Source organism: Choristoneura fumiferana, chromosome Z (assembly GCF_025370935.1).
Source record: "Choristoneura fumiferana chromosome Z, NRCan_CFum_1, whole genome shotgun sequence".
Taxonomy (NCBI): Eukaryota; Metazoa; Arthropoda; class Insecta; order Lepidoptera; family Tortricidae; genus Choristoneura; species Choristoneura fumiferana.
The window spans coordinates 650,109-666,386 of NC_133472.1; the positions used below are offsets into that span (position 1 = coordinate 650,109).

The 16,278-nt window shown below is 42.1% G+C and overlaps 1 protein-coding gene across 1 annotated transcript in view; it reads right to left on the reverse strand.

Annotated features, from left to right (window-relative positions):
• The window catches only part of Gapvd1 (GTPase activating protein and VPS9 domains 1), a gene marked incomplete in the record, with an annotated part of 63,807 nt that overhangs the window by 25,621 nt on the left and 21,908 nt on the right, over positions 1–16,278 (reverse strand). Inside the window, 12 exon segments of the mRNA XM_074104970.1 lie at positions 2,253–2,485; positions 3,433–3,544; positions 3,959–4,136; positions 7,126–7,259; positions 7,548–7,991; positions 9,032–9,217; positions 10,252–10,346; positions 11,499–11,622; positions 12,444–12,514; positions 13,880–13,981; positions 14,712–14,812; positions 16,012–16,135. Of these exon segments, the coding sequence (XP_073961071.1) occupies positions 2,253–2,485; positions 3,433–3,544; positions 3,959–4,136; positions 7,126–7,259; positions 7,548–7,991; positions 9,032–9,217; positions 10,252–10,346; positions 11,499–11,622; positions 12,444–12,514; positions 13,880–13,981; positions 14,712–14,812; positions 16,012–16,135 (1,904 nt within the window).

Genomic DNA, 16,278 nt, shown 5'->3' on the forward strand with positions numbered 1-16,278 from the left:
ATCATGTTTAGACGACCAGATGGCCTAGTGGTTAGAGAACCCTGACTACGAAGCTTGAGGTCCCGGGTTCGATTCCCCACGTCGGGGCAGATATTTGTATGAAAAATACGTATGTTTGTTCTCGGGTCTTGGGTGTTTACTATGTATTTAAGTATATATCTATATCTTTATTATTATATTTATCCGTTGCTTAGTACCCATAACACAAGCTTTGCTAAGCTTACTTTGGGACTAGGTCAATTGGTGTGAATTGTCCCGTGATATTTATTTTGGGCTCCACAGACAACCAGCGTTGCTGCACATAATGTGCGGCAACACATGCTGAGTGGAGACCCTTTTTGGTATCCTGCCGTGTCACCAAGTAACATAGAACATATGGAGCCAAAATAAACCTTTTGACACCTCTCCTTCAGAAAAGTAACTTTTCCTCCCTGACGAGAGGGAGCAAAGTGCAACTTTTCTATTCAAGGCTTTTCTAAGTGTTTTATTGCAAATGCCATTTTTTGAAGTTGATAATTGTAAAGCCACACCATTTTCTATGCTGGTTGTTCTTTAATAATATTAAGGTTTTTTTTTTAAGTTTCTTAATGCTCGGTGTGAAAAGTTGTATGAGCCACTCGGGAGCAAAATTATTTTCATCTTGGACGTTAACACTTGAATTCCTCATTACGCTCAGGATTCTATTGTAGAATCCTTCGTTACATTCTGGATTCAATGTACGCCCTCGCCGTAAATACACCATTTTGCACCCTTGTTACACATATAACTATTCTTTCTTTCTTTCTTTCTATTTATTTATTTATTTTCTCAAAAATGTCCGTAAAAGTTGACATTATTCTTTACATATCAGAAGGTGAAGTGCATAGTTTATGATCAGCGAAAAATTAAAAAGTTAAAAAGATGCACGCGCGCTATCTCGACAATAATGAATTAGCGCGTCTGCAATCAGTCACATTTTTTTTTAAAGTTAAAAAGGCCATGGAAATGTTGGCACAAGTCGTATACAGCCAAGTCTAATGGCCGGTATCAGATATTTTGTTGGAACTCCGGACTTTTTCTATTGGGTCTGAAATAGCTTGTGGTGTTTTCGGTGGAAAAATACACCTGCAGTTTATTTTTAATGAAAAAAGGCGGTAAAGCATAAGAAAAATATTGGAATAAAATTAAATTTTATAATATATTTTGAGAAAAAGTTTATTCTATTTCAGAATTATTCACCATTTTTGAGAAAAGCTTTATATTAGTCTCGGCTGGAATAGCAATTGCTGGCTTCGTATTAGTTAAACGGACTCGCAAGCTCGTCCGTTTAATACTCATACTCAGCCAGCAATTGGCTACTTCCAGGCCACGACAATAATCTACTACTAGATGAAAACCCGGCTTCACTCGAGTAAAATGTACTCATAATAATAATGTTTGAAAAAAATTTTTTGCCACTGTAAAGACTGTCGTACTTATCGAAAAATCTGATATTCCCTGTCTTAATATTATCACAAACGTACTTTCACAGCTAACCTACGTATCGGTATTTCACCAGTAGATAGTTCTCCCAAATCTTATTTGCCCAAATAACTATGATGTCTCTGTCTCATAATCAAAGAAATAAGACCTAAAGGGCCCAATATATGGTACGATTCGTCTGTACGATCGATCTGATGAAACTCGACGAATCGTACCGTATGTGGGGCCCTTAAGTGGGCACAATGAAGAACGAAATGCAAACGTGACACCTATAGTTTAAGCGTGACACTAACGCCACTTTGATGTGATGCTTTGATTGACATGTTTACTTCGCAACGCCATTATACACTTAGTAATTTATTCAAGTTTATATTGAAAATACTCGATAATCCGAATTTTCCGCCTACAAGTTGTCGACTCGGATTGTCTAATTTTTTAAGCTCTTCAATTTGATGTGCATTTCGTTCGAGTCTACCGTACCCCTTGACGAAATTATTAATATAGATTATAGATAAATAAATAAATATCACGGGACAATTCACACCAATTCACCTAGTCACAAAGTAAGCTTAGCAAAGCTTGTGTTATGGGTACTAAGCAACGGATAAATATAATTATATAGATATAGACACATACTTAAATACATATTAAACACCCAAGACCCGAGAACAAACATCCGTATTTTTCATACAAATATCTGCCCCGACACGGGAATCGAACCCGGGACCTCAAGCTTCGTAGTCAGGTTCTCTAACCACTAGGCCATCTGGTCGTCAAAATGTGTCACTGACCGTCTCAACGCGTGCAGCATATGCGTGAGCGCAGCCCGGCAGGACGCCAAATACTTCGCGTACGGTCTCCTAGCGGCGAGGTCGGCCCGCAGCGCGGCCGCGAGCAGCTCGCCCCGCGCGCCCGCCGCCGCCAGGGCGCGGGCGACCTCGCCGGCGTGGGCGGCGCCCGCCTCCGACGCGGCCGACGCGCCCGCCGCCCGCACCCACTCCACCAGGGACGTGCTCGTGCAACGCTGGCGATGCAGAGCTCAAGTCAGCGAAGGCTGGTTCATCATCATCATGTCAGCCGAAAGACGTCCACTGCTGGACATAGGCCTCCCCCAAGGCTCACTCAGACCGGTCTTGTGCTTTCCGCATCCACCGCGATCCCGCGATCTTAACCAAGTCGTCGCTCCATCTTGTTGGAGGCCTACCGACAGCTCGTCTCCCGGTCCGCGGCCGCCATAACGCGAAGGCTGGTTCACACGTGTTAACTTACTAAATTAAAGTTGTTAATTATATTTTGATAGGGAATATAATTACATGCCGTGGTGGCCTAGTGGTTTGACCTATCGCCTCTCAAGCAGAGGGTCATGGGTTCAAACCCCGGCTCGCACCTCTGAGTTTTTCGAAATTCAAGTGCGGAATTACATTTGAAATTTACCACGAGCTTTGCGGTGAAGGAAAACAACGTGAGGAAACCTGCACAACCTGCGAAGCGATGGTGCGTGTGAAGTTCCCAATCCGCACTGGGCCCGCGTGGGAACTATGGCCCAAGCCCTCTTGATCTGAGAGGAAGCCTGTGCCCAGCAGTGGGACGTATATAGGCTGGGATGAGGGAATATAATTGCAATGAGGGCTATCGTTTTTTGTCTCACTAGATGGCGCCACTGTTGCGTGAGGTTTTTAAGTGTGGCTTTCAAAGTCCGTTATTTCGGGCGTGAAAACAAAGTTTAGATTAAAATCATATTGACTCAATTTATGTGTTTTTTATCTTCAAGTTAGAGTTAAATTAAGGTTGATGTGAAGATGTGTTTATAAAATATGCCAGTCTTTACTTTAATCTCAATATTTCTACTTAATTCGGCTTATTCACATTTTATAATTTACAAATGTTAATGGTAGTGCCATCTATTGCTGTTTTTTAGTATCAAATATAGCTTGTAGGAGTTGGCAGGCGATGTCTGCAGTAAATACTCACGTTAGGTACGTATTCCAGGCAAAGCAGATCTGGGTTGGACAGCACGAGCCGAAGTTTCTTCTTCATGCTGTTGAACACTTCCGGGTCGTTCAGGTCCAGCACGCCCTCGACTCTGTACACAAATAAGGTTATCACTTCTCATGCTCGTAAAATTCGTATTTACGCTATCTAGGCGGCATAATGGCTTTTTATGCTCTAGTGCGTTAAGCGAAATAGTCACAAATAGCACGTGCAACAAGTTTTATTTTTTTAATAATACGTAATTTATATTAAAAAATAAACAGAACTAAAACTGTTTTTTTTTTTTACTTTATTTAACTTTCCATTGTTCATTTTTAATTTCCTCGCAATGGAAGCAAAACAGACTGTGAAACTCGAACATTATTTTTTTACTCTGTACCCGACCATCCACCCTCGCCGGAATACGAACGTCTCGCGCAAAATGACTCATTTTACACCCTCGCTGTACAATCTACTATATTTGCAAGGGTGTTGATTTTGGACATTCTCAAAGGGTGTTCCTCGCCTGTCAAGCTCCGCGTCGGGCACGTCGGAGACGCGTCGCTGGGCGCGCCGCTGCCGGCTGGAGTCCGTCGAGCTCTTCCGCCGGTACTTGGCCAGGATGTCGTCCGAGGACTCCGCGGGCGCGGGCTCCGTCCGCGACCCGTCGTCGCTGCGGGCCTCCTCCTCGGACAACTTTATGTCTGGCGACAACACGACAGGCTTATGAACAAGTTATTAAGCGCCATTTATACTTCGTTATTTTTTTTTGATAGAGATATGGCGGAGTTTACGAAGAACTATTTGTCTTCTATTGTAAGTATTGGAACTATTGTAATATTTTTCAGGTGGTAGGACCTTGCGCAAGGTCCGCCCGGATTGCTACCACCATCTTGCTCGCTAATCCTGACCTGAAGCAGCAGTGCTTGCACTGTTGTGTTTCGGCGTGGAGAGTAAGACAGCCGGTGAAATTACTGGCACTTGAGGTATCCCATCTTAGGCCTCTAGGTTGGCAACGCATCTGCAATCCCCCTGGTGTTGCAGATGTTTATGGGCGGTGGTGATCTTTTACCATCAGGAGACCCACTTGCTTGTTTTCCATCAAGTAAATAAAAAAAATAAAAAAATATTAAGCGCCATTTATACTCCGTTATTTTTTTGATTAGGATGACATTTGGTATTTTCGATTGACGCTTATCTTGTCTGATGAACAGTACCCGGCCATAAAGATTGGACATCGGCTTTTGAAAAGAGACTCGGCTAATTTCGGCTTCGTAGAGCGTTGTCACACTACGTATGTGACGTTTGTCAGTCGTTGTACAGGTGCAATAGAGTACGGACGCGTTTAGATGAAAATATATAATAAAGAGTTGTTGAAACCCCCAAAACTTTAAATTGCACGATGGCATCTTTAGGAGAAAGAGGGAACTATCCTTTTTCTAGTAGCTGCAACAGCTCTCTACAGATATGCGAAGTTTACGTGTCATTGATTTGACGTATACTAATTAAGTCTATAAAGGTGATATAAACGTCACTTAATAAACACGATGATTGATGGACGGTCGCCAGTGTTCGCAAATCGTCGTGAACAGCCATGAGGGCTATCGTTTTTGTCTCACTAGATGGCGCACTGTGCGTGAGGTTTTTAAGTATGGCTTTCAAAGTCTGTTATTACGGGCGTGAAAACAAAGTTTAGATTAAAATCATATTATACACCTTAAAACCGTACCATAAAAATATCGAGCATGCCACAGTGTTGCAAAGTCCCCGTTTCGTTCGGAAAAAAGGGAGGAAAAAGGTTTCCGTAAGACAAAACTGTCTCAAAACACAGACATTCATTGCGTCGGAACGCATATTTGCCATAATTAATTTCAGATATTGCAAAATATTCACAAAATTATTCTAATTATAAATAAACCCGCGTAGCTCACCCAAAAACTATGAGATTTGACATTTCGGAGACCTCACGCTACACTAGCGCCTCTAGTGGCGAATTCATACGCGATAGCCCTCATTGTCTTTTTCCGAAGACCGTGTGCAATCTTTATAGCCGGGTACTGTAGTATCTCACTGGTTCAGTAACAGCCTATTCACTCTAGAAATACAATACAGACAACTTGCGACGATGCCGTGCTTCGCCGCTGAGCCCTCTAGCTATCAGGCCCCATAAAACGAAGTGCAAAATTCGAACTTCGTATTTTGCCTGGTAATATTAAAGACTGACCATAGTTATAAAAAACCTCGCCATATTGCGGAAAACCAGTAGAACTAATTTCTTGCACTGGTAACACTAAATTCAAATGTCATCTGTCTATTGCTGTCAAAGTTTAACGTTGTTTGCGCGTGGTATTTTAAAGTGTTTAGTGTTTTTGTGCGTTAAAATGCCGAAGGTTATCCATAGCTTTGGGAGAAAAATAATTCACAATGTATAAATGACTATATGTGTATTTGTCATAGAAAAATGCTGACTGAGGGATTAGAAAATATTCCTTTAAATAACATCACCGACACCGTTGTCAATATGACTGGTAGGTATCTTTCCTTTTTTTTTATTCTACTGCATGGCAAACGAGCAATTGGGTCTCCTGATGGTAAGAGATCACCACCGCCCATAAACATCTGCGACGCCAGGGGTATTGCAGACGCGTTGCCAACCTAGAGGCCTAAGATGGGATACCTCACGTGCCAGTAATTTCACCGGCTGTCTTACTCTCCACGCCGAAACACAACAGTGCAAGCACTGCTGCTTCACGGCAGGAATAGCGAGCAAGATGGTGGTAGCAATCCGGGCGGACCTTGCACAAGGTCCTACCACCTGCAAAATAATCTTATAGTAAGTGTAAAGAATGTTGCAATATGAAGCGTAGAAGTACTGCCCTCGCGTCAGGTTTTACTTAACACGACAGTGAGAGGTACGGTACAACCTAAATTGAAAATACAAACTGAAATATAGATGCACAGAAAAAAACAGAAAAATAAGACCATCACTGGGAATCGAACCCAGGTCCTCGGTAATCCGTACCGCGTGCTATACCGCTACACCACTGATGGTCAATGGTACCGACACGAATTTCCCCTTTGCACCTCATATCTCAGCTTGCAAATAAACCAATCTTAATTTGATTGCTTAGTAACGATATCTCTTGTCCGGGTGAGCGGTTAGTTCCAATGGAGTGCCGAAAAAAGTTTCTCGATCAGGGCTACGGCATAGATGTCGCTAGCGTCACTGCTTAAGTGACTAAGTAAGAAACAAACAAGCTGAGATATGAGGTGCATAGGGGAAATTCGTGTCGGTGCCGTTGACCATCAGTGGTGTAGCGGTATAGCACGCGGCACGGAGCACCGAGGACCTGGGTTCGATTCCCAGTGATGGTCTTATTTTTCTGTTTTTTCTGTGCATCTATATTTCAGTTTGTATTTTCAATTTAGGTTTTACGGGATGACCGTAAAAGTAAAAATTTGGAATTGAAATAAAAAATACAAAAAGATTCCAAATAAACCAATCTGAGGTACGGTACAGTCACCAGCACCAATATCTGACACAATAAGCGTACATAAATTTCTGATACGACTCTATTTCTAGGGTCAGATGGACGTGTCAGATATTTTTGCACGCTCCGCTGTGGCAGATATTAATGCTGGTGACTGTACGATACTACATTCAAATTTTGGAATTTCGTAGTAGTCAGTTACCGTTGGGGTGGTGCGCGCGGCCCTTCTGCCGAAACATCTTTATCTTGTGCAGCAAGTTGCCGCCGGAACGTTTCACGTTGTTCTTCAGCTCGTCCAGGTTGCCGGCGATACCGTCGTCGCCGCCCGTACGCCGCCTGACAGACAGATAGCACTTGACAGACAATGAAACCATGAGGGTTTTCGCAGAAGCGAAATATCGCTAGATGGCGTTAGTATCGTGAGGATCAGATATTTGGGGATTTTTTCGTAATGGCTACGGAACCCTATTTTGGGCGTGTCCGACCCGCTCTTGGCCGGTTTTTTTTTTAATTATATCCGTACGGAGCCGGGGCGGACCGCTGTATCTAATGCTATAATCATTCACTCATTCAATTCATCCATACCAGCGCTTGTGAAACGACCTGCAGGTTCCGTGCACTCACCTCTGACTCTTCTCCGCCGTAGCATCGAAGCTGATGCTCTTAGGTATAGCGCCGGTCGACACCGTCTTCACGGGCGGCGGGCTGACGCGTCTCTCCGTAACATTCTCCGAGTTCACATCCTGACTCGAACTCTTATCCGATACCGAGGTCTCACTGTTAACCGACAACGTGCTGAGAGACATGTTCGAAGTGTCACGCTTCTTCTCAATCCTGGACGAGGATATGCTGACTATACTGGTCCGTATCTCCGATTTGACGATGCGGGAAGTCAGGTTGTTCACGAGGTTGGATGTGGATATGGTGGCTGATGACATGCGCGTCATGAGGTCCGTTATGGTGGAGCGGGCTTCGTCGTTCCGATCGGTGTCGATGCCGGAGTCGAAACGGCGGTCGTACTGCGAGACAGAGAGCGCGTTGAACGAGCTCTCGCTCGAGTTCAGGGATCTGGAATCAAGTGGGCGATACAGTAATATGTCACGGGAGAATCATTTTTAGGGTTCCGCACCTCGAAAGGAAAAAACGGAACCCTTATGGGATCACATTTTGTCCGTCTGTCTGTCTGACAACAGCCTTTTTCTCGGAAACGCGTGGAGGTATCAAGCTGAAATTGATATCGAATACACAAATCTGCGGTCCCTTGAAGCTTTGAAAAAATCAAACTTCTAAAATTACAGTCATTAAACAACGTGTTTCCATACAAATAGCAGTCCACTGAAAACCTACAGGGTACTTCCCGTGAACTCAGAATCATGAAATTTGGTACGAAGGTAGCTATTATAACACAACCAACTAGAAAAGTCTGAAAATCTTGTTTTTTTATGTCTGTCTGTAAATATCAATGTCCAATATAATCTGACTCCACACTGCGTACATTTTGCTTAAGAGTAGGGCTCTGCATACACTGGATGTATTAAAGCACTCGGAAAAAGCGAGAAATATCTTCAAGACACGATTCCCGTTTACATACCTATAAATGTGCGCAGAACCCTAGGTGCGCGGGTCCGACGCGCACTTGCCCGGTTTTTAATATAAGGTTTTACGGCAAGAGTGAAAGCCATTGTAAAAAAATAAAAAAACGTATGTTTTTTGCTGACTGTATACCTAGTGCCATCCACGAAGACGCGTGATTTTATCAAAATTAGACATTAATGTCATTGTAATAAGAACCACGGCACGCGTCATCGTGAATGACTCTACCTATACGTGCACGGTGCCAAATTTGAAGTCGATGTCATAAACAAGAGGTCCTCAAACTTTATTCTCGCAGAGCACTTCAAAGTTTGACTGTTGTCAGTAGACCCCCTGCTGATTTTTACTATACTCCTAAAACCTTTTAACCTCTGCCGTAAAACTCTGCCTGCGGAGACGATCCTGCCCGGCCCACCAGATCATCACTGCCAGATTATTGTATTGACAAATTTTCATTACCACATAAATAAATCAGAGACAGAGAGTTCGTTAAAAATACCTTTTTGTTTACATACCTGTCCATGATATCGTTCTCTTCATAGGTCTTGGACGTAGACGGCATACCGTACTTGGAAGTGGAGGGGAAAGGGCGGCCAGCAGAGTGGTGGGCGGGGGGGAACGAGTCGTCCACCCATTGGCTGGTGGCGTCCGACTGACTGTTCTTGGTGCCCTCCAGCGTGGATTCTGATTGGCTGTTGTTGCTGGTGATAATAAAGTAAAAAAATTATAATATCGTATTATTTCAAAATATAGCTCTATCGTTACTATCCATGTGAAATATCATGTTATTTTGTTACTAATAAATGTATCATGATTTGTATAGGTACTAACAATCTATCAGTTAGAGGCAAACGAACATACGGATCGCACGGTTTTTTGGTGTGTGCTGACCTTTTTACTCCAATGAGGGCTATCGTTTTTTGTCTCACTAGATGGCGCACTGTTGCGTGAGGTTTTTAAGTATGGCTTTCAAAGTCTGTTATAAGGGGCGTGAAAACAAAGTTTAGATTAAAATCATATTTAATACACCTTAAAACCGTACCATAAAAATATCCAGCAACCACAGTGTTGCTTAGTCCCGTTTTGTTCGGAAAAAAGGGAGGACAAAAGTTTCCAAAAGACAAAACTGTCTCAAAACACAGACATTCATTGCTCCGTAACGCATAATTGCCATAACTAATTTCAGGTAATGCAAAATATTCACAAAAAAAATCTAATTATAAATAAACCCGCGTAGCTCACCCAAAAACTATGAGATTTGACATTTCGGAGACCTCACGCTACACTAGCGCCTCTAGCGGCGAATTCATTCGCGATAGCCCTCATTGCTGGACTTCCTTCCGAGATATTGATTCGGTTTTCGGGATACATTTTACATACATTTTGGACATTGGTATGTCTGTGTGTGGCGATTTGGATTCCGTGCCAAAATAACCGACAGCAGGCGCCAGAGGGCAGACCAAGGTGAGTGGCTTTCCTTATGCTGAGAGAGTGCAATGCCAAGGACCACGGGGCTATCCTAATAGACACCTAGGACCAGTGATCTCCAGTTATCGAAGGGTTCCTTACAAGAACACACTCTTTGGTCATGATCTATCATGGCGACAAAATAAAAAGAGAACTGACGTTGTCATGGATTTGCGCTGGTGTCGCCCCCTGCGCAGAGCTTTGTCTCTATCTAGTTCATCAAATGAAGTATAGATGGCGCTGTATCGAACAGCTGGCATGAACTGACCCGTTCTGCGAGACGTAGTCGAACACGTCGTTGGGCAGCGGCGCAGGCGCAGCGCTCGGGCTGTCCGGAGCCGAAGTCGCGTAGCACGTCATCACCTGGCAATAACAAAATAAGCACTGACTTTTTTTATTCTTAACGCCATCTATTTTAATCAACAGTAGATTGTTGTAGAGGCTGAAAAGTAAGCAATAGATGAACGATTTAGTACGATAATACTAGTTCATCTATTGCACTCTTTGCCGAGACCAAACATTGTGCTTTTCACGACCACTGCGAATAATAAAAAAACTTTTAGCACAAAACAAACAATAACAATTCAAAAACTGCGTTGTTCCTGCCGTGCGACACTCTTTACCGACCCGGATAATGGCGTCATGGAAATACAGACCCGATTTTTCTTGTACACGCCCATAGAAAGTCACGAATAGTCGGATCGGTATTTTCGTGTCCATATTATCCGGGCCGGTAAATAGAGAGGTAAGAGTCCGTTCTTAGTGGCCAGTACCCAATCACATATTTAAAAAATAAAAACGCCCTCTCATGTCCGACCTGCTGCGATGCTGTGGCGTTTATTCATACTTAAAAAAATAAAGTATTTTGTGCATATTATGCGTGAAAAAATACACCTCATAAAAGTCATAAACGACGCATTCTCATTGGTCCATTTAATTTCACATGCAACAGACGATTACTTATGATTGGTCCGATTGTCGTTTCAGCACGCCGGGAATGAAGTTCTGAAATATATTCTAAAAAGTCGTATCGTACTATGAAACCCATATATTGATACGACCTGTTACCGTAACGTGTTTGGGTACTGGATTAAGGTTATCTATGGCCAAATTACCGAGCAGTGCCGTGAAATATATATATATTTATTCGACTGCTTGGCAAACGAGCAAGTGGATCTCCTGATGGTAAGAGACCACCACCGCCCATAAACATCTGCAATACCTGGTATTGCAGATGCGTTGCCAACCTAGAGGCCTAAGATGGGATACCTCAAGTGCCAGTAATTTCACCGGCTGTCTGACTCTCCACGCCGAAACACAAAAGTGCAAGCACTGCTGCTTCACGGCAGGATTAGCGAGCAAGACGGTGGTAGCAATCCGGGCGGACCTTGCACAAGGTCCTACCACCTGCAAAATATACCTTGTTGAGTTTCTCGCCGGATCCCTCTCAACAGAGGTTTTTCCGAAACCGGTGGTGGATTATAGAAAAAAATTGATCGTTCCAAGCGAGCTCACCGGGTATCCGTTGACGAGGATGCTCTTCCTGTTCTCAGGGTAGACGCGCGGCGCCAGCGAGCTCAGGTCCAGCTCGCCGCCGCGCGTGAGCTGCGCCGTCGCACTCAGATACCCGCCGCCCGCCCTACGGACGAAACACATTCAGGGCCACAACACAATAGTTATTTATGTGGCTGGTGCATAATGAGAGGCATTAAAGTACGAGTGTGGTCGTTTCATAATAAGATCACACGAGTGTTCTAATGCCTAATTATGTATAGCCGCATACATAACTTTATCTAAAATATTAAGATATGAACGGATCCGTGATGTATAAAATGTAGGACACTTAGGACATTCTAGAAAAGGTCTAATAAAAATGCGACCGTTTTCGAGATATTTCGAATTTTTATAGTTGTTGATGTTTAAGTTTCAATTTAAGTTTTACATTAACTAAATAATATGAGAATACGCTTATCTCATTTAACACGCGAGTGAAAGGGACGGTGCCATACGAACTTCGTTTTTCTACTTTTGTAGTAGCCCCTCTGTATTATTTTTTACGTTGGCACTAAGTGATGAACACTGTATTTTTACCTGTGCTTAGATTTTATCACTTTATCGTAAAAGCGCATTTATATTTTCAAAATGGAAACTAGAATATTGAATGCTATAAAAATATACATTTTATCGGTTATTTACGAAACCGAAATCATGGAGCAGCACTGCTCCTTTTATGCTGGCCACATTATTTTTAACTTATGACATTTCAGACTGTCATTTTAGTATCCTCATTTCAGAAATAGACCATACGCAATATTAACATAATGTTGTATAGATAATGGTATGGAACCCTTCGTGCGCGAGTCCGACTCGCGCTTGGGCGGGTTTTTTTTACATCACTTTGTGCATTAGTATAAGACGGAGATAGAAAGTGACTGAATGCGATCGCTTTTTTCTACTCACCTGTTAGGTTGGTACGGCCGCGCGGTGTGTCGGGGGCTGCTGTTAACATCTGGCTTCTTGTAAGCCCCGCTCTGGAACATAAATAAATATCACGGGACAGTTCACACCAATGAGGGCTATCGCGTATGAATTCGCCGCTAGAGGCGCTAGTGTAGCGTGAGGTCTGCGAAATGTCAAATCTCATAGTTTTTGGGTGAGCTACGCGGGTTTATTTATAATTAGAATAATTTTGTGAATATTTTGCAATATCTGAAATTAATTATAGCAAATATGCGTTCCGGGGCAATGAATGTCTGTGTTTTGAGACAGTTTTGTCTTTCGGCAACCTTTGTCCTCCCTTTTTTCCGAACAAAACGGGGACTATGCAACACTGTGGCATGCTCGATATTTTTATGATACGGTTTTAAGGTGTATTAAATATGTTTTTAATCTAAACTTTGTTTTCACGCCCGTAATAACAGACTTTGAAAGCCATACTTAAAAACCTCACGCTACAGTGCGCCATCTAGTGAGACAAAAAACGATAGCCCTCATTGACTTAGTCCCAAAGTAAGCTTAGCAAAGCTTGTGTTATGGGTACTAAGCAACGGATAAATATAATTATATAGATATAGATACATACTTAAACACCCAAGACCCGAGAACAAACATTCGTATTTTTCATACAAATATCTGCCCCGACACGGGAATCGAACCCGGGGCCTCAAGCTTCGTAGTCAGGTTCTCTAACCACTAGGCCATCAGGTCGTCTGCAAATGTGATGTAAAACATTGTTGTCGCACGGGATAGAAATGTTCAGTCACAATCCTTTATCCGTTACTTGCTCTTGTTACAATATAGGGATTTTGCAAAAAAATAATAATAACAGTTTGAATTCTCAAAAATCTCCCAGGCAAAGCCCATGTTTCTAATCCCAGATTTTACACGCCTATGCTTTATTCGAAACGTCCAGCTATCTACATACCAAATTTCATCCAAATCCAACCAGCCGTTTTAGCGTGAAGGACTAACAAACATACAGACACACAAACTTTCGCATTTATAACACTAGTAGGGATAGGATACGGTATTTGACAACTCCTGATTTTGCCATATCTTAATATTATTATGAAAATATAGATAAACAGATAGTGTTTAGCGAAGAGAAAATTTAAATCGGTTGAAAATTGGATTTATAGTGATTTTTTGAAAAATCTATATACCCGTCTTTTTCTCAAACGCTTTTCTCTATGCAGCAAGTATGCCAGTATGTCTTTCTCTGTCTAATCATGAATTTCAAACCTTTTTAACTTTGTTATTTGTAAAGGTAGCTTAAAAATTGTTTCTCTATTCGATAACAGGCATTGTGTAGTTTTAATTTATAAGTCATATACAAAATAGTCAAATACCGTATTGAATGTGAGGAGTGTGTGGGAGTGGGCGAGTGCTATCCGTACCTGGTTGTGTTTGGCGGGCGCGGGCTCCTCGGGCTGCGAGAGCCGCCGCGGCCACGACGTGTCCGAGCGGGCCGCCACCGACACGCAGTCATCCGTGTCCACCTGCACAAGCAGCTCAATGTCACAGTAGCCACAGCAGCCATTGCCATTATAGTCATATTGGACGTCCGAACACTGCTACGAGTCATGGGCGTCAAACTTAAGGGCCAATCAACCTTTTAGTGCAGCTGGCAGGTGGCCATGGTAACGTCTCCTGGGTCACTTCTTAAAAATATGATTTTATGCGGTAGATTTGTACCAATTGTACCCTATAAAATCATACTCTACAGACATACTGACAATTTAAAGGCAATTCCTAAATGGCTCATCTTCTAAGCATGCTTTTAGCATACATTACAAACAGTGTTATAACAAAGTGTATCACTGATGTCTACTGGGTCACAGGACAGAATAACAACACTAAAAACTTTATTGACCCTTATTATAACACCAAACATTTTGCCTTAGTGGTTAAAATATTACCGGTTCGGGATCAAGACACAACGATTTGGTTTTGGTTCCGTCCGAAAATCATATTACGGTCGGTTGCGGCAACTTGACAATTTACCTGAAACTATCTCTATACCAAATACCCGCCCCACCAATTACGAGCACAATTTACAAAAAAAGGTAGACTTAAAAAAAATATATAGTGAATGACTTTTTTAAATCGGTCGATTAGTTTTCGACTTTATTCGTAACGAACATCCAAAAATACAAATCGTTCCTCTTTATAATATTAGTACAGATATATATTTAGATAGTATAGATGACAATAAGGGTGCGCACTGACCTCTGTGTTACGGTCACTGTCCGAAGCGAGCACGTCCATGCTCCACGCGGACTCGCTCGCTGTCTCCGAGACGTCCGGAGCGTTCGTGTTGGCCACGACATCTGTGAAGGTTAATGAAAAATAAATCATGGTACAATTTACACTTACAACAGACAAGTAATGTAATAATGCCGGTGCTCATACGTATACAGACAAACAAACAAACAAACAGATGTACAAACTTTCGCATTTATAATATTAGTACGGTTTCACTTATTACACATACATTTATTTACACATCATTACAGTGATTAATAAAACATTAAATTTAAAAAATCAAAAAACCCGACTGCCGAAACTAAAAGGAAGAAAATAAGTCTAGTGGTCTGAACTCTGTTAAGCAGCTAATTTAAAGTTCAACAGTCGGGACCCATTACTAAGAGTCTTTGAGCGTCGATTTAAATGGGTCCCGACTGTTGAACTTTAAATTAGCTACTTAACAGAATTCTAGACCACTAGACTTATTTTCTTCCTTTTAGTTATGGCAGTTGGGTTTTTGATTTTTTAAATTTAGGGGCTGTTTCACCATCCATTGGTTAGCGTTAACCGACGGTTAAATGTGATGCCGTCTCCGTCTATTCGAACAAAACAAATAGGACGGCATCGCACCTAACCGCCAGTTAACACTAATCAATGGATGGTGAAACAGCCCCTTAATGTTTTATTTTACACTTTTTTGATATTTATGTGAAAACGGTAGATTAAAAGTATTATAACCCATTTATATTTAGAATGGGCTAATTATTATATATATTTTCATTCCTCCGCCATTTTTTTTTGCAGACGCCATATTTAAATATTATATAGCCTATGTCCTTCCGACAGTTATAACGAATCCAATGATACCTCATATGTTAAAATCCGTCTAGCCGTTTAGGCTGCAGCGAGGACCAAAGAAATGGGCATACATACCCACATACATAACATAACCCTCCTTCGGGCAGTCGGGTAAAAACAAAAATGATTGTTAGATGCTCTGGTGTGGCAGAATTAGATTAAACTATGACGTCATCAATGAAAATACGTTACGCGGCACAAAATTTAGCCCAATCTCCATACAAAATTACCTATTTCTGCATACATTTGAGGGCCAGATTTTTTGTCGCTCACTATAGATTAATTTAAAAAAAAAGTAATCTTGATTTATGTTAAAAATAGTCTAAATTGGTTTCTGAACACTGCCTTTAAAGAAAAAAAATGCATTGGATTTTTTTAGACAATTCCAATAAAAAGCGCATCTGCTAATGTACTCAGTACTCACTCTGATTAACGGCGACCAGCGTCTGGTCGCACGAGTCGCCGATGGTCTCCGAGTCTGACGCCAGCACGTCCGTGCTCCACGTGTCCGACATGATGCTGACTGTCTCATCACCCTCCAGGAGCTTCTGTGCGACAAACAACATGGTCAACCCTTACGACGACAGGGGACATCCATAAATTACGACACATATTTATGGATTAGGGCAGGCGGTTTGTGGCACAGGAACTCAATTCAATAAATTATTTGGGTCAATCAATCGGGGCTTTT